Raw genomic sequence first — 18,769 nt, forward strand, 5'->3', positions numbered from 1 at the left:
TTTCAATGTATTATCAGAGCAAATCGAAGTGCCAATGATTTTGTATTATTTGACCTTATTGATAGTAGATTAATGGAGCACTTATGTTCATGAACCCCATTTATGTTTGGATTTAACATCTTAAGTACTAATTGGATTTTCATTTCCTAAAACAAAGTGGTTGCTCTAGACAAAGTTTTATTATCATGAGATTTATCACACATTGTTCTTTACTTTGCATCCAAGGGAGATATGCTTATTATAAAAGCAAGAGGAGAGGTTCCTGTTCACTTCAATTGTCTGACCATTTGGAAGAAAGAATGCTCTGGGCTATTGGTTGTATTCCCTCATGGAGTACATAACCTGTTAGGCCTTGACCTAGAATATGGGTCTGGTTCCAAAAGCAGGGGACAAAGAGGCCAGGGGCTCAGAGTTCTTCTGCTTTGCTTTCTCTTAGGTCTTCTCATAGTGATCGTTACAACATCATGTCAATGGGCAGTTTTAAAATTTATGGACAACAGTGACTTTTTCCTAAACTGTGACCTGATTTTAAGGAAAAGAAAATTTTAAACCCGATTTGTTCAGGAAACTCTAGAGTAGGAATACTAGGCTTAGAGAAAACAGCGGATAGAATTTGGTGATCTCTCCCTTTTTCATTTCCCTAGAGAATAACAACATTCATTCCATTTGGAATGAACAATCGTATGGACTAGGTGAAGGCAATTATTAATGCCACTAGAGTCATGAGACAGTTTAATCACTGTTAACTAACCCTTACTTCAGACACAAAGACTGCTGAAAGGAGTTCTTATCTGCCACCTAACTTGGTGATACTGCTTTACTCATCTTAGGAATAATTATATACGCATATAAAGTGGTTAATATTTAGCAAATAGCCACTAACTATTAGGTAATAAGAACCATAATGCATAACAGCACAGTAAGTTCTTTACTTAGCCTAAAAATGATGATTTGAGCCTAAAAATGTTGTGTAATTTCCCTTTCATGAGCTAAATTTTACAGAATGTTGGGTGGTGACATTTTCATGAACGACTCAGGCATTTGACAGCTATGTGCAGGGTCTACCTTTTACAGATGGGGTGAGAGATTTTATATTTTCTTTGCTTCTTGTTCTCCACAACTGACTTGAAATATTAAATTTTCATGGCTAAAGCTCAGAAAATGCTAAAATGAATCATTTATTTTTTTATGAATATTTCAAAACTGTCTTTTTTTCTAAAGGTGTTTTCTTTAGGGTGAATAAAAGCCACAGCAGTAAAACCATCAGGGGTCCCTGGACTCACACTATGAAGCAACCAAACGTGGTAGTAGTAAGGGCGAATGCAAGAGGGAGACAGGAGAAAGATATGTCAAAGGAGAGTTAGGATCCCTGAGTAAACATGTGACAAACTTCACAGTTTCCTTATTCTATCCCTGAATAGGGCACATTTACTTTCCATCAAGATGAAATCAAGGTCAAACAACAGAAATTTGTTAAATAGGCTTGTTTATATTTTTTCTAGATGGTTGTGCTTTCATTTAAGAATGTTGTCTTCAGAATACCAAAAATAAACCTTCAGAAATCAATATCTGACTGACTACACATATGTTCTGGTGAGCAGAGGAGTTGGAGAAAAATTCAGTGATCGTAAGGCTACTAAACTCAACACAATTCAACCACTGCCCTTGGTGTTGGTCCTTTTTGGGGGGATGAGCCTGCATTTAGGAAGTGCAGAGAGTGATCCCATCAACATGGAACCACTTGGTGGCTGGTGTGTTCAGGTCTGACAACTTATGTCTGTAGTAGTATTTCCCTTGAGCTTGTTGAGGCTTCTTCTTGAAAAGGCCACAACAAAGATCTAGACATTGCTTTATGGGCTCCTTTCAGTGTAAAATGTTCTGACAGCTGTCAAAAAGCTGTCAAATCCAGTGACTTAATGGCATTTTTTTCTTTCTTGCATTTTCTCAAAAATCAGAATGGTCTCTATAGTTTTAAAGAGATGAAGATAGCAGAGGGTGAAGTGCTGGAATCTTGAGAAATCACTTTCATTGAAAATAGACTTTTTTTTTTAAGATTTATTTATCTAAGAACTGGGGTATAGGTCAGATGCTAGGGAGAGTGAGAGGATTCATGAGAGACAGAGCGGGGAACAGAACAGGCAGACTGATGAAACACACTGCTGAGGGGAGCAGCGGGCGAGACAGGAGAGGTCTGCTGAGCTATGTGGGACCCTCGCCGGTAATAAACCGTAGGAAGCTTCTGACCACATAAAGCCAGTGGTAGAATCTGAGCAGTCTTTGATTCTCTAAGAAAATTTACTTGGGGAAAAGGGATGATATATGAGTTTAGTATTCTGTGAACAACTTACTTCAGGCATTCAGATCATCTAAAAACATTTCCTTCACTCATTCAAAAATTAGGTTCTTCTAAATTCTAAGAAAACCACCAAAACTACATTCACTTTCAGAGAAAATTATGATGTGGTGTAATTGTATTTTTGTGAGTGTTAAGATGTCTTTTAGATGGGCCTCCCTGGTGGCGCAAGGGGTAAAGACACAACCTATGAAGCAATTGGTAGCCTCTACAGCATGAGTTTGTTTCCCAGCCAGCCAGGAAGCAACCCACATGGTGCAGAAGACCTCTCCTGTCTTGCCCGCTGCTCCCCTCAGCAGTGTACTTCAGTCAATCTGCCTGTTCGGTTCCCTACTCTGTTTCTGGTGAATCCTCTCACCCTTCCTCCCCCATACCTCTGGCCTGTACCCCAGCTCTTATATGCATAAATAAATCTTAAAAAAAAAGATGTCTTTTAGAATATTAGTACCCCTTGTGCAACTGATCATACTTTTATGGCACTTAAGACTGTAGGTTTTGAATTTCACATTTTAAGTTATTATCCTTGCTCATAGCTATAGCTCTTTACATCTGTGAAATTTTTTTTTTGGTTGTGTTTCTGGATTTTTTGTATCAGTTCCTTGATTAGACAATGTATTAATTATTATAAATATATTTTACCAATATGGGAAATACAATCTGTTTTTGAGATAACACACTTTATACTACTTTTAGCAACAATGAAGAGAGGGATTGATTCTATATAATTTAGGGTAAAATAACCATTTTGACTTTCCCTTCCAAACAACTAGCATTTCCAATTATTTGTTTCTCCTTGGCTGACAAAGTAATATTTATTGCCAAAATACAGATTTTACTCAAATACAGATTTTTTTTTTCATGTATCACAAAACAGTTGAAGAAGGAAAAATCATTTAATTAGGTTGACATAGTGTGGGTCTCCCCTGGTGGCGCAGTGGTTGAGTGCTGGGCTGCGCAGCTGCCCGCAGCCTCTGCAACGCCGGTTCGATCCCTGGCCACCGGAGAGGGTCCCACATGATGCGACAAACCTCTCCTGCCACACCCGCTGCTCCCCTCAGCAGTGTGTTTCATCAGTCTGCCTGTTCTGTTCCCTGCTCTGGCTCTGGTGAATTCTCTCACCCTCCCGCACTTCTGGCTGTACCCAGTGCTTGTATAAATAAATAAATAAATCTTTAAAAAAAATAGGTTTACATAGTGTAAAACATGAATAAATTTTAATGGAAGTGACTTCTTTAAAAAATTAATCATATTTACTGCTTGTTATCTTGCTAACCTAAAACATGTTCAAGAAGAAAATAGGAAGCAAAACATTTTTTTAAACTAGTGATTATTTTCTTGGCTAGTATCTCCCTCCCTGATATAATTGAGTTCTCTTGGCTAGTATCTCCCTCCCTGATATAATTGAGTTCTCAGTCACAGTTGAAATGAATGGAGCATCTTTTAAATCCACACATTACAACCAGGGGGCAGAGGCAACTCTGACCTAGGCAAATGCTTAAAGAGAGGACATTAACTGTATTAATGAATTGCAAGTGGGCTATGAAAACTGCCTGTCAGATGAGGACCTGTAATCTCCTTGACCTGTCATGGCTTACTCAAGAGTCACAAATAAGAGATTCTCATGACTGCAAACTTGGGATACAGTTCTAATCTCTTTTAACTACAATTTTCCATGACTTGAGTGGATGCACCTAAAGTAGTTACACCAAGACTTGGGATAATATTCATGGGATTTTTAAGGATGATACAGATAGCTTGATCTACATTGGCTTGTCCTCCAGAAATATACTGTATTTTAAAAATCTGTTTAAGCCCATTTATTGGATGAAATGAACTTGATAAATTACTACAATATTGATTTATAAGTAAACACATCTCAAAAGTTCTATGGCTTCTTCTGAAACATTAATTCACATGTAAACATACATGTGTGTATATATGTATGTTCATTAGGCACACTTATGTCTCTATATGTGTTTAGATATATTTGTGTGTGCTCACAAGCACACAGACACATAACTTTTCTTAAAAATTCTAAAAATCAGCTTTTTGAGTACTTTTTCTGATTTTTAAAATTTGTATCTAGGGTCTAATTTTGTTAAAACCTAATGAATAAATTCCAAGTCTACCAACATATTCTGCAGAACGAAAGGAAAAATCCTTCTCTTAATTGGCTACTTTTTAAACTTCATGGTCATGTTGGGAATGTGTTTTAAAAATTGTGCCCAGGTCTTTCAAAATTTGGCTTTAAGTGGCTATCAAATAACAAAAGATTTTGTACTCAATGGCTCACTGACATTTTACCTTGGAAAAACATAAGCTTAAAATAGAACAGGAAGATAACAAATAATAGCATTTTATATCATGTTTTTAGTGTGAAGAGGCCTCTCTTTTCTCACAAACATACTGGGGAGGAGGCAAAATGGGGATTGACCCCTTATTATAGGTAAGAAGGTAGAAGAATCATGTCCCCATTGGTGGAAAAATGGAAAGCTAGGGTTATAGTTGGATTTTCTGTAGTGAATCCAATTATTTCTGGCATTATGAAGTTCCTTTGTATATATAATAAATATTGCCCAATATACATAAAATACTTTCTTTGACAAGAAATACAAAATACTTACATTTCTACTACAGCTGAGCACAGTGATGAGTTTTGAAAAGTCATGACTGATTTGCTTTGAATTGTCTAGCATAATCAGTGAATCACATGATATAGTATTCATAGTATATTCCAAGGCCATGAAAATATATTTTCAAGTTATCTTATAAAAATGCTATTTTAATTCATTGAGATGAAAAATCCCAATTATCTTGTTTAGATTGGGCCCATAGCAAAAAGGTATTTATCAGCACTGTGGATTCTGCACAGCGCTAAGTTATAGATGGTTATGTGAAGATGAGCAAAAATAAGAAAAAAACATGGAAGAACCAATACAGTGCTTCTAATTTCTCAGACATTTGCAAAGATAGACAGCTCCAGTTCTCATGTTAAATGCAGTCAGAGAAAAGCATATATCAAGGAGTTTCTAATTCATTACTACCACCTCTAAAAGACTAAAAAAAAATATGTGGTATGGCTAAGAAGAAGTAAAAATACTGGTAGATTAATTTAGTTAATTGAATGCATGAAAACATTTTACCTCATATTGTCAATGTCATATTTCAATATAAGTCTCATAAACTTATTTTGTTTGTAGAAATATGTTTGTTGGCAGTAAGAACCATTTTGATCTTTAATTCACATTCTCCTATTTTGCTATATATGTGCCAAAGGAAATTTGAAAGCCAATTATTTTTAAAAATCCAGAGGCTGAAAAATACAAAATTCTATCATTAAAAACTCAAGTCTTAAATCAATTTACAATGATCTGAGGGATTCTCACAGTTGAAATGATAGGTGATGTTAGTAGACAGAGCTTGATTTTATAATAGCCCAATATGAACAAACACCATTTATTCTTCTTTGGACTGTAAGTATTGCAGCTTATGTGTTAAGGTCATTCAAGCAAAGACTGTCGTTTCTAAACATTTTGGGGTTACATAAATGCCTATCATTGACCACCAAGAAGCTTGTCAAAAAACCAAAACAAAACCAAAACTTGACACCTCCTTATCTAAATAACACAACCTAAAACATGCAGATCATAAAAACATTCCAAGTACCATGATGTTATACCTATTCCAAGACCTGACCTTTTGTGTTGGGTGTATTTTAATTTACTCTAATATTCAGATATCTGAGTCACTGTTTACCTGGCACCGAGTTAAGTAGCCATACAGAACAATTTTCCTCTACCCTGAAACTCAGATGTCAAAAATCACTGCCTGCAGGAAACTTCACTATTAATATCAGCCTCCTCTCTAGAAAATTCAAGAATAAGGTGGCAAACTTCAAAAACTTCTGAACTCAGCATTGTATATGATTTAGGGGTATAGATTCATACTTCTTCAAACATATAGGATCACACCACGCCCATCCCCAAGCACCCAGGATCCTCCACCATAATCCATTGGGCTCCCTTACCCTTTAGCTTACCACCCCTTTCTTGTAGCTTACCACCACTTTCTTGTAGCTTCACAATATTACCACAATAAATATTTAATATAAAAAAAGAAATAAATACTTGAATTTGTAAATGTTTATAAGAAAAAGTGATGATAAAATGGTTATAAAGGATGGTTTTGGGCATTTTGTTTTTGCTTATTTCCCTCAAAAATATAAAAATTAAAAGACAAAAATAAAAACATCTGGACTCAATTTCATTAAATTAAGTAATATCATGATTCTATAACATTCTTTGGTTTAATATCAACAAAAGTCAGGGATAATACAAATCATGACAGTATTTGGAGATATAACTAATTTTCAAGTTGCTGAAATTTATTAAAGATATTTTTAATGCAGAGAATTTTTTAGAATTCTTTGTCATTCATGATGTACCTTAATTCTGATATATTCTTCTTAAAATCAAGGCAGAAATTTATGCACAGATCTTAACTGTATAAATTACAGGCACATTTATGTAACTATTAATTACAAAGAGCATTTTCATCACCCCCAGAAAGCTCCTTAACCTCTCCCAGTGAGGTTGGGTGTCATCCTGTTTAGGCATCTGCTATTTAGAGTTTAATCACCATAGATTAATTTTGCCAGTTTTTAAACTTTATATAAATAAAATCATATAGTAAATATTTTAGGGATATATTGTTATTTGTTTTACTAGTTCATTTTTTATTATTGCATGATATTTTATTGCATGACTACACCATAATTTAATTTCTACTTTTGATGCACATTTGTACTCTTTCTAGTTTTAGGCAATTAATTATAATTAATACTGTCCTACAGTATATAATTAATACTGAGGGGTGGATGGAAGGATGGATGTCCTGGATCATAAGGGATAATAAGTTTAATGTTAGTTGATTCTAACCAGGAGTGTTCTAGATGGGTTGTAACAACTTAGGCTCTCATGAGCAATACCTGATACTTCCAGTGGCTCTGCATACTCAGTACACTTAATATTGTCAGTCTTTTTCATTTTAGCCATTCTGGTGAGGATGTAGTGGCTATTCATTGTGATTTTAATTTCCAGTCCTTTGATAAGTAATGACATATACTTACTTGTATGTACTTATTACCCATTTGTGTATTTTCTTTTATAAAGTTCTGATCAAATTGGGCTGATTTCCTTTTTTTTGTTTACTTAGAAGAGTTCTTAATGTAATGTGGGAATAAGCCCCGGATGGATATTTATAGCACAAATATTTTTTAACAGCTACTATTTTTTTTTAGCACAAAATGTATTAAAATATTTTTTCAAAACTATTTTTAGTATGAAAATATTTGAATTTAGAAAATGATACTGAAGGGCAGCAAAAAAGGGGGTGCTACTGCACGTTCCTGGGGAGAAAAAAGGGGGGTGCTACTGCACACCCCCACCAAAAAAAAAGTCTTCTTGGCAAATGCTTGATTTTAAGCTCTGAAGGCTGAATAGAGTTTACTTTTGACATTTTTATATAAAGGTCTCTCTGTCAAGGTCCCTGTCTAATCTCCTTATCTCTTTTCAATGGAAAAGGCAGAACTAAATCTCTATACCTTTTGCTTGCTGTGCCTTCCATACTAAACTTCCTAACTGAACTTCCCCTGAATTGACCAAACCTCCTTTTTGTGAACTAAGTTAATCTAAGATGACTCTGAAGCCACATACGTAGGTTACTCAGTCATGGAAGGTCTTTCCCTTGTACAGAGGAAGTATGCAGGCTATGGGTAGATGAACCCTCTTTTGTTTCTTTTCCTATCAATTTGTTTGATATTTATTTGCTAGCTAGAAGAACCCAGAGGGGTACAGAATTATTTGCTTTGCATTCTGATACTATCAGTAACTTTCTCTAGGAGTATGCAATGCTATTTCAATTAACATTCACAATTGGCCATAGAAAGGTACATAATCAATGGTGAAACATTAAAAATAAAATACTGAAAAATCAAATAAACTGAAAATGTTGAATAGAAGAGGTTCACTAAAAGGGACCATGGTATACAATAAAGAACATATCTTGTTTTTATCTCTTGTTCTAGGTGCAGAGCTTTAAAAACTCTGAGTAATAGGAGACTCTATGTTAGGCTAATTATGTAAGATCTCAATGATAGCTTCAGGATGAGGCCTGGTCATCAAAAACATCAACCACACAATTAGAGAGTTGAGGCTTTGGGCCAGTCTGGCCTGTTAGCAGGAGGGTGGGGACCTGGGGAATGAATTAAATCACATGGCCAATGACTTAATCAGTCATGTTTGTGTAATTAGAGCCCCATAAAAACTTTGCAAAATAAAGCTCATGGCACATCCTAGTTTGCTAAATACATTGATGTGTCCAAAAGATGAAACATCTGACTTTATAGGAAAAGAAGATGAAGCCTTCTCTATCTGGTCCTATGCGCCAGTTCTCTGGATTGTTCTTGAGTTCTGGATTGGGCTGGCATCTGAAGTGGAGCCAGACCTAAGGAAGAATTCACTCTTAACCTCTGGGGAGCCAATGCTAACTTAGAGTGGTTGGCATCACAATTGTATTGTAGCACCCCAAGTGGGAGTGGAAACAGAACAGGGACATTCTAGAGGAAAAAAATATATATATATACTTGTGACAGAAAACACTGGCCATTTCTATATTCAGATTTGCTTTTCACATAATAGACATCCTAGTTTAGCATGTGTCTATCCAGTTAAAAACTCCAATTTTTCAGTCTCCTTTGTAGCTAGGCACATATGATTGAATTCCAATCAACAAGATGAATACAGAAGTATTTTATATCCCCTCTTTCCTTTCTTCATGATGAAAACTCTTTTGTTATTTCTACTCTAGGATTTATCTCTTCACAGCAGACAACTCTAATTTGTTTATTTCTTTCTTTGCTGAGGATGGCATTTGAGATCCAAGACTTGGCTGTCTTTAAAATAGGTATGGTACTACATAATGTTATTTAATATACTTATCTGAAAGATTAGTAATTCTAACATTCAAGAGTGTGTTGTAGCCAGTTGATAATAAGTCACAAACCCTGCATTCTATGCAGAAAAAGTGGTATGAGGTGGCAGTATTTTATATTTTTTAATCAATATCATCTATATATATATGTACATATATATAACACATATATCTAAAAGAAAATTGTATGTCAAAATGCCCAGTCACTATTTCCAAAAATATTTGCACAGTATGAAAGAGGCACCTGTCGGAAAAACTCCTCCATCAGGGCCATGGTCCATCGGTGGTGCAGCCTCCAGGATTTGGCTGGATGGCTGATGTCTGCTGCATGGAGAATCAGGGACATGGTTTTGGCTCTGTCAATCCTGTCAAACCAAAGACATCCCAAGTGATCAGAACAAAATAACCATTTACAGTCTTTTCTGTGTCTAAGGATTATAATGTGACAAAAGAAAATAGCTTACCCTTCAGGCTGCTGCAAGCTGTTTCTTATATTTTTAATTTGCTGGAAATGACCTGACATGTCTGTAGATAAAACCATTTCAATCACTAGATTCCGAAGATCCCTGTGGATTCGTCAAAAGGAGAAAGGTTCATTGGCCATTATTTATTACTCTCAAATGGAACATTTCCTTAAATATCAACAATCACATCTTATTTTTCTTAGTGGATAAAGCACAAGAGATGCAACTTTTTAAAGTGTAAAGGTGTCCATAAAAGTTTGACATGATTTTATCATCTAACCCTAAGGATTTAGGAAGTTTAGCTAAAATTCTTATATGAATGATACCATTTAACATCTCCCCCTTAAGAAATGGATTCTTTCTCATCTCATGCTAGTAATTTCTAAATATTGTTTTTCTATTTGAAAAAATATTTTCAGAGAAGAAATATATGAAAGAATTAAACAGTCTGACACCATTTATGTAGAACCATGTATTGCTTAAAATTGAGAGTAACTGCATTCCAGAGGACATGCAACTATGTATCTTAAAAGCATCTGGTATGCAGCTTATGATTAGCTGGATGCATATAGATGTTGAATTGGTCTGGTGAGAGCTCAAATCCATCTAACAGTGCTTAGCTCCTGAACAAAGTCTTCCAAATACTAATCCTTTCCAGAGTCATCTTGTCAAGGCAGACTATTAGTAAGGTATTGACTTGTATCTTCTTTTCTTCACTTTAAATCATATACTTTTTAACCTTTTCCTGAAATTAAGTTTCCTTTAGTTTCCCTCTGAAACTCACCTCCAGTCATCTTTTGATAAATTTGTCAAGACATTCATTTCTTCTTCTTGCATAAGTCGATAAGCTGCACTCACATGGTGATTCTCAAGAACTGAGCGATCATTATATAGAATGGCAACATCTGACCTAAGAATTAGAAAGAAAATGTTCAATAGATAAATTCTTTTGATTTTATGAGTAATAAGAGATACTCAGGTTTAAAGATATCTTATCAGTAAAAATCTTATAACTAAACACCTACAGTTAAGGAAGTGCGCAGTTTGTTTTCCATTTTTTATTTTTTACTGTATGATAATTTAAAAAAGACTATATTTTAGATCAGTTTTAAATTCACAGGAAAATTGAATATAAGGTAGAGATTTCTTAAGTGTCTCATCATTATAATTGACATTCCCCTCATGATATAAAAAGTAGAGCACCATTAATATCCTTATTTGCCATCTGTCTATCTTCTTTAGTGAGGTGTTCGTTAAGGCCATTTAAAAAATCAAATTTTCTTATTGTTGAGTTTTAAGAGTTCTTTATATATATTGGGAAATAGTCCTTTGTAAGTTGTATCGTTCATAAATATTTTCTTAGGTCTGTGGCTCCAGTCTGTGGTTTGTCTTCTTATTCTTATGATACTGTCTTTCATCCTAAAATTTTAATTTTAGTGAAGTTAAGCATATCAAATTCTTTCATGAATTGTACCTTGTCTAAAAAGTCCTTGCTACACCAAAGGTTACCTAGTTTTTCTGCTATGTTATCTTCAAGGAGTTTGTAGATTTGTAGTTTGTAGACTTACATTTAGGTCTAAGATTCATTTTTTTTTTTAAACTGCTCTTTTTTTTTTTTAAAGATTTATTTATTTATACAAGCACTGGGAAGAGTAAGAAACATGGGAGGGTGAGAGAATTCACCAGAGCGGGACCCTCCTCCAGTGGCTGGGGAGCAGCCGGGGATCGAACTGGCGCCGCAGAGGCTTCGGGCAGCTTCGCAACCCAGCGCTCAACTGCTGTGCCACTGGGGAGGCCCTAAGATTCACTTTTATAGAAGAATCTATATGAAGAGTTAAAGGTCTGTATCTACATTTTTTTTTAATGTGGATATATAACTATTTCAGCGCCAATAGTTGAAAGTCTATTTTGCTCCATTATATTGCCTCACTCCTTTTAAAGATCAGTTGAATGTATTTATGTCAGTCTATTTCTGGACTCTTGATTTTATTCCACTTACATTTGCCTATTGTTTCACCAATTCCACACTGTTTTGATTACTATCACTTCATTATAAGTCTTGAAGTTAGCCAGTGTCAATTCTCCAACTTTATCCTTTTCCTTCAATACTGTGTTGTTATTCTGGGTCTTTGGTCTCTCATATTAACTTTAAATGTTGTTAATGTTCACAAATTAATTTGCTGGAGTTTGGGATGCACTGAAACTATAGATCAATATGAGAACTGACATCTTAACAAAAGTGAGTCTATCTATGAACATGGAATATCTCGCCATTTATGTCTGTGAATTCTTTCCATCAAAGGTTTTTACTTTTCTTATAAGATCTTGTGTATATTCTGTTGTATTTATACTTAAGCACTTGTCTTTTCTTAGAGTTCATGCAAATGATATTGTGATTTTAATTTCCTTTTTTTTAAGTTCTTTTTTTTTTTAAGATTTTATTTATTTATTTATACAAGCACTGGGTACAGTCAGAAGTGCGGGAGGGTGAGAGAATTCACCAGAGCCAGAACGGGAAACAGAACAGGCAGACTGACTATACACTGCTGAGGGGAGCAGCGGGCGAGACAGGAGAGGTCTGCACGCCACGTGGGACCCTCGCCCGGTGGCCGGGGATCGAACTGGTGCTGCAGAGACTGCGGGCAGCTTCACAACCCAGCACTCAACTGCTGTGCCACCGGGTAGGCCCTGTGATTTTAATTTCAAATTCCACTTGTTTATTTTTAGTATGTAGTTATTGACTTTTGTGTATTCATTTTATATCCTAATAGCTTGCTATAATAATTTACTAGTTTCAGGTGTGTTTTGCCTATCCTTTTGGATTTTCTATGTAGACATTTATCACTTAACACTAGGGATGTGTTCTGAAAAATGTTCTGGGGCAATATGTCATCAGGTGAACATCATGGAGTATATTTACACAAATTTAGATGGTATAGTTACTACACATGTAACCTTTATAGAGGGGCCACAGTCATATTTATGGTCCATCCATGAAATGTTGCTATGAGGTACATGATTATACATAGAAAGTTGAAGTAGAAAAACATACATGTAATCCTTATTTAAGAGAGAATTAAACAAACCTTATCAAGCAAAAATAACTGCATTTACAGAAGTTCACTGAAATGATAGGAAAAATTAACATTTACAAATCACATATCATTTATATTATATGACCTCAATTCTAACCAGGCAGTATTGCCAAGGTTATTACATTACATGTTTCCAAGTATTACTGTCTATTCCTTTTGACATACAAAGATGTGTTTTTGAACCAAATTTAATTCTAGCAAAGTATATATGATTTTGTTTCATAAATTTAATGGGGTGCTGAGAATACAGCATGGTCTTAATGTTTCAGATGGTCTTTGACTGCTAAGAAAAGAATAAGATTCTAAGCAACATCCAGTATCTATGGTAACATGTAGCTTAAAATGCTTTTTTAACAAAGAAATTATTTCTGTTTATTTACACTTTCAAGGATTTTGTGAATTATAATATCTGTATTGTACTCAAATCTAGCTTTGCACATGTTCTAAATGATTTTTCACTCATTTTGCATTATCTAGTAAATAGAATTACATATTAGAAAAGCACTACAAATTCAAGTAACAATGAATAATATAAAATACAATTATTAATATCAGTGACCTAAGACCTTCTTTGTCTTTGGACAAACTCTGAAGGCAATAGTGACAATTTTCAAAAGCATGTTACATTGTTGTATTCATGGTAATGACAACATTTTGATCACAGACTTTTAAAAGTTTTTGTAAAATTCATCCAAATAATTGATCCTGGTAGATGATTTTGTAATTTACAAGAAAATAAGTAAAATACTAGATCTTCCTCTTTTTTATAGAGAATTTCTTAATGTAAAGTGGGAAAATATGGATAATTCCTGCTCCTCCTCTTCCTCTCCTTCCCCCCTCATCCCCCATCTTATTTTTCTCCATATTCTCTGCAGTACAATGTATAAGTGCATCAGAATTCTTTCTTTATCTCACTGTAAATTATTTGTAAAAGGAAAAAGCTGAAGTGATCTGACAACTGCTGATGGAGAAGTCCTGTTCACTGTCTCCACTTTTCAAATGGGCTAATTAAAATACCATTTAATATGGATTTAGTGGATATAGAACAGCCTTTGATCAGCAAAAATGATCTGCATAGTCAAGCTTTCTTTTGATGTTTAGCACAATAAAAACTACTGAGTTCCTATAATCTATTAACTTGTGAGTCGATCACATTTCTGTTGGACCATCAGACTTTAAGGTCTTCCTTTTCCCTTCATGCTCTATCAGTTTGGGGGACTTAAGGATAGAGAAAATATTTTCTTAAACATTTAATTTTTTGAATTTTAGCTCTTCCACTGTCTCCATAGAGGAGTTGTGATTTCAAAACCTCTCCAATTTCAGGCTATAAAAGACAGGAACTATCATGTGTGTGTCTGGCCTCAGGAGCAGAGTTGGATGAGTGTATTAGATTGAGAGTGAAGGCCTCTCTCCCAATCCTATCACTGCCATAAGATGACTGTGTGTATATAAACAGGTCATTTTACTTCTTGAGAACTTATTTTCTCTTCTCAGAATGGGAGATTTAAACCAGATGATCTATAATGTGTATCTCAGTAACTTCATATTTCTTTGAAGCTCTAAAATGTCTAATATTTTAACATTTTAGGTACATATAAACATTAAATGTTAAACAGTCTATTACTATCTTAGACATTTTAGATCTTGAAGACATGTTTCTATGCCTCAAATCAAATCAATTACTCCCTACAGCTGGAAGAAGAGTCATTACAAATATTGCTATTAAAGAAAAATGAACCAGTCACCCAAAAACCTGACCACAGTTGTTTATAGCAGTTTTATTCATATGTGCCAAAATGGAAGTAACCACAATCTCCTTTAATAGGTAGAAGCAAACACATTGGTATATCCATACAATGGAATATTATCAGCAATGAAAATAAATGAGCGATCAAGCCATGACAAGTGTCTTGTTCCATATTGCTAAGTGAAAGAATCCTGTCTGAAAGGTTTTATATTGTATGATTTCAACCATATAACATTTTGGAAATGGCAAAACAACAGACATTCAAATGATCAGTGGTTGCCACGGATAAAGGGAATAGGGGGAAGAACAGGTATGTGAAACATGGGGCTTTGGGAGTGAAACTGTGTGTACTCAAATGGTGGATTCGAGACATTACACATTTGCACAACCCATGCAATGTTGGACTGAATTGTGTTCTCCCAGAATTCATATAATGAAGACCTAATCCCCAGTACCTTAGACCAAGAGTGTTTTGGAGATAAGGCCTATAAATAGATAATCAAGGTTACATGAAATACAAGGGTGGGTCCCTATTCCAATATAACTGTGTTTCTTATGAAAAGAGACACCAGGGAACCTCACACAGGAAGTAAAGGCAATGTCTGGGCACCCTGTGTAGGTGACTATCTGTAAAACAAGGAGGGACGCCTTAGGAGCAATTGAACCTGCTAAAATTCTGATGTTGGGCTTCTAAACTTCAGAAATGTGAGAAAACAACTTACTGTTACTTAAACCATCCAACCTATGGTCATTTTTGATGGCCACCCCAGCAGACTAATATGCTTCCACTCTTGATATTTTAATTTTAATAATTGCCATTATCACTGCCATTTAAAAGTCTTTTTTTCCAATTACTTTAAAGTTACTACATCATGCTAACCTGGAAATAAGATTTCCATGATTTTTTGATTTTTTTTCCAAAGAGAAATTTTATTACTTTCAAATACTTGATACCAAACTGGTGCTTTAAATAGTGTGTTGTAAGATTTGTCTCAGTGAGTTAATATCTTTTATGATGCTCAAAGTGTGAAGTCTGGGCAGAGAGAGATTGTTTTACACAATTTAATATTATTTAAATTGCTAAATATATCAACCAATAGAGGTAAAATTCTTGATAAGACAGAGTTAATTTTTGCACCTTAAGGAGCTTTATAAAAACCCATTTAACCTATTCTTATTAAATATATTCATTACATTCAAATATTCTTAAGTTATGTGAAGAAAAATAAATTTCAGGTTTTAACTTTGAAAAGTTAATATTTTATCTAACTTACCTTGTCTGAATATGAAAGTTGTTTGTGGTTCCTGTGTGCTCATAATCATGGATGGCAGCAGCAAAGACCATTGCTAAAATTTCCAGTTCAGTGAGCCAGTGCTAATAAATTAAAGAGAGAGTCCATTAGATTTAGAAAGCAGAGTCATGTTGTCATTCTAAGAAAAAGATTTTCAGTGCACCAGTATAAGCAATCTTATAAAATTATTTTTTTAATTTTGAATACATTTTCTTCCCATTTCACCTCAATTAATTGTGCATAGTGGATGCTTCATGAAGTCAATGATTCTTCCTGGCCTGCAAGTTCAAAATGCAGACCTTATAACATATTCCTCATTTCTTGGAAAATAAGTACTTTTCTATGATTTAAAACGTGAACCCTGATTGGATTTTGAGTTCTCAGCCTTACCACTTGTGCTCTCATTAAATCTTTCAGTTTAGTTAATTTTAACAGATAGCACATACATTAATATGTCTGTAGGTCAACTTTCGTAGAAGAACTCTGAGAAAAGTTTCCATCAGAGAGTAGAAAAAATTCACTTGGTTCACTAGAGAAACTGAACTTAATTTTTGCTTTTAAAGATATGGAACTGTTCAGGAATTTACCAAAATTGCTTTTTGTAATATATATATATATATTCTAAGACTGTACATTTAAAACTAATAACAACAAAAAATAAATGCTTTACATAAAATTCAGACCATCTGCTTCATATACATTGAACTTACTGTTATAACTTGAATGGTTCAATAAAATGTCTCTTCTACTTGAAGTTTCCTTTAATAATGAACTTAGTTTAGGTAACTCAATAGACAAGTATTCAATATGCAATTGTTAAGGTAATTCAGTAGTTTGTTTACCACTTACATACTGTATAACACTTTTACTTCACTGTCCAATATGGTAACTACATGTGACTATTTAAGTTAAAAATAGGTTAAATAAAATTAAATGCACTTTCTCAGTCACCATAGCCACATTTCAGGCACATTCATTCATAAAGAATGGTGTAGATGCGAAGCATTTCCATTGTTACAGAAAATTCTATAGAACTTGATAGTAGGAAAGGAGACTTAAAATGGTGTGGAGTTTGTATTAGTGGTCTTATTCCATATACCTACATAATTAAAGACCTTGTATAAAGCAAAAGACAAATCTAAAACTACATGCATACTTAATAAAAGGTGACAGAATAAAGGTGTAATCAAGGGGAAAATAGAATTTCTATTTGGTGGCAGTAAATCCTAGAAGAAGTAGGAACAAAAATAGGTTGCTAAGGGCAAGTTTGGGATCAGGGAGAGTCTAAAGAACGTTCTAAACAGAAAGCAAGACAGAATACTATTTTGAAAGTCTACATGGAAATTGCACTGCCAGTAGTACAACTCTGTTGGGAATCAAGTGAAATAAAAGTGAAAAGAGAACACAGTATGGGAAGTCTTGATATACTACCTTGACAACAGATGTGAATTTGGATTTTGTCTAATAGATACGAGTCAAAAATAAAGGAGGAGACAACTGTTGGATTTCTTGGTTGAAAAAGTCATGGTCTTTTTAATCTTTGCTCCTTCCACATAATTTATCATGGTATTTGGTACATAGTAGGAATTTAATATTTGTCTGTTGAGTTGAATTTCATTAGTTTTGCAATAAGAGGAGGGACTAGAGAGTAGTAGAAAGAGACTGTGTAATCAGACATTCCTGATTTTAAATCTTTGTTGATCCTTAGGCAAATATTATTTATCCTATCTGCTACAGTTCCCATGAAAATAGAATTAGTGATCATTTCCTTGTGGAATTTTAAAAGAAGTTTAAAAATAATTTATATACCATACCTACTACCAGTCTTGTCATACAGTAAAATATAGAATAAATGGCATTTTACTGAACTTATTACCTTAAATCATTGTTTAAGACATTGAATTTGGAAAATAAGAGTAAACTAACATATCTTTAATGATTGCAGTTCAAAATTAAATGACTCACAGTTAGATGACTGAAGCAGAAATGATTTTCAGAACCAAAGGGAGTTAATATAATAAGCTGCTTTACATTTGTAGGTGCATTTAATTGTGAGTCATTAAAAAAAACAAGGTAAACAACTTTATTAATAGCCTGTATTATAGGCTGAACATGTACTGAGCCTATAATGTCCCCACTGAGACTGTGGAATTAAACACCATGAAATGAATAGAAATTAAAGTTAACCCAGTTTTTGTACCCCAGTAAGTCTACTGTTTCATTAAAGAAAATTGTTCTTGGGCCTCTCTGGTGGTGCAAGGGGTTAAGTCTCAGCACTATGAAGCCATAGGCAGCCATTGCAGCACGAGTTAGATCACCGGCCAGGGAACTAATCCACATGGCACAACAGACATCTCCTGACTTACCCGCTGCTCCCCTCAGCAGTGTATTTCAGAAGATCCATCTGTTCTGCTCCCCACTCTGTCTCTGGTGAATCCTCTCACCCCCAACCCCACTCTGGCCTATACCCCAGCTCTTGTATGCATAAAAAATAAATCTTTAAAAAAAAAAAGAAAATTGTTCCTGAAATAATCACCCAGAAATATTTCTGAATGGTTATATTTGTGATTTATAGATTTAACTGTGATTTCAAACCCCACAATATTATCTATTATGATAATATAGACTATGAAGCCAAAATTGTAAAAAAGAAATGAATAAGGAAATCAGAGATGGGTTTAATTTCATAAGTATTTAAAACTGTTATCTGCTTACTTGTCAAAATTGGGTAGGCACATTTTACTAGTGTTAGTATCATTAATCTGTCTCTCAAAATAGTTGTCCTTTCTCCATGAACCTATTAATTATTGCTATGCTTAAGTTTTAAT

General features: G+C 34.4%; 1 protein-coding gene across 2 annotated transcripts in view; it reads right to left on the reverse strand.

Moving 5' to 3' along the window:
* PDE1A (phosphodiesterase 1A) overlaps positions 1 to 18,769 on the reverse strand; it is a gene marked incomplete at both ends in the record, with an annotated part of 270,162 nt that overhangs the window by 17,104 nt on the left and 234,289 nt on the right. For both annotated transcript variants that reach the window (XM_084245856.1, XM_084245855.1), the window contains 4 exons: positions 9,588 to 9,708; positions 9,808 to 9,909; positions 10,592 to 10,717; positions 15,924 to 16,024. In XM_084245856.1, the coding sequence (XP_084101982.1) occupies positions 9,588 to 9,708; positions 9,808 to 9,909; positions 10,592 to 10,717; positions 15,924 to 16,024 (450 nt within the window). The remainder of the gene's footprint in view (positions 1 to 9,587; positions 9,709 to 9,807; positions 9,910 to 10,591; positions 10,718 to 15,923; positions 16,025 to 18,769) is intronic.

This window comes from Talpa europaea (genome assembly GCF_964194135.1).
Source record: "Talpa europaea genome assembly, chromosome: 1".
Classification (NCBI taxonomy): Eukaryota; Metazoa; Chordata; class Mammalia; order Eulipotyphla; family Talpidae; genus Talpa; species Talpa europaea.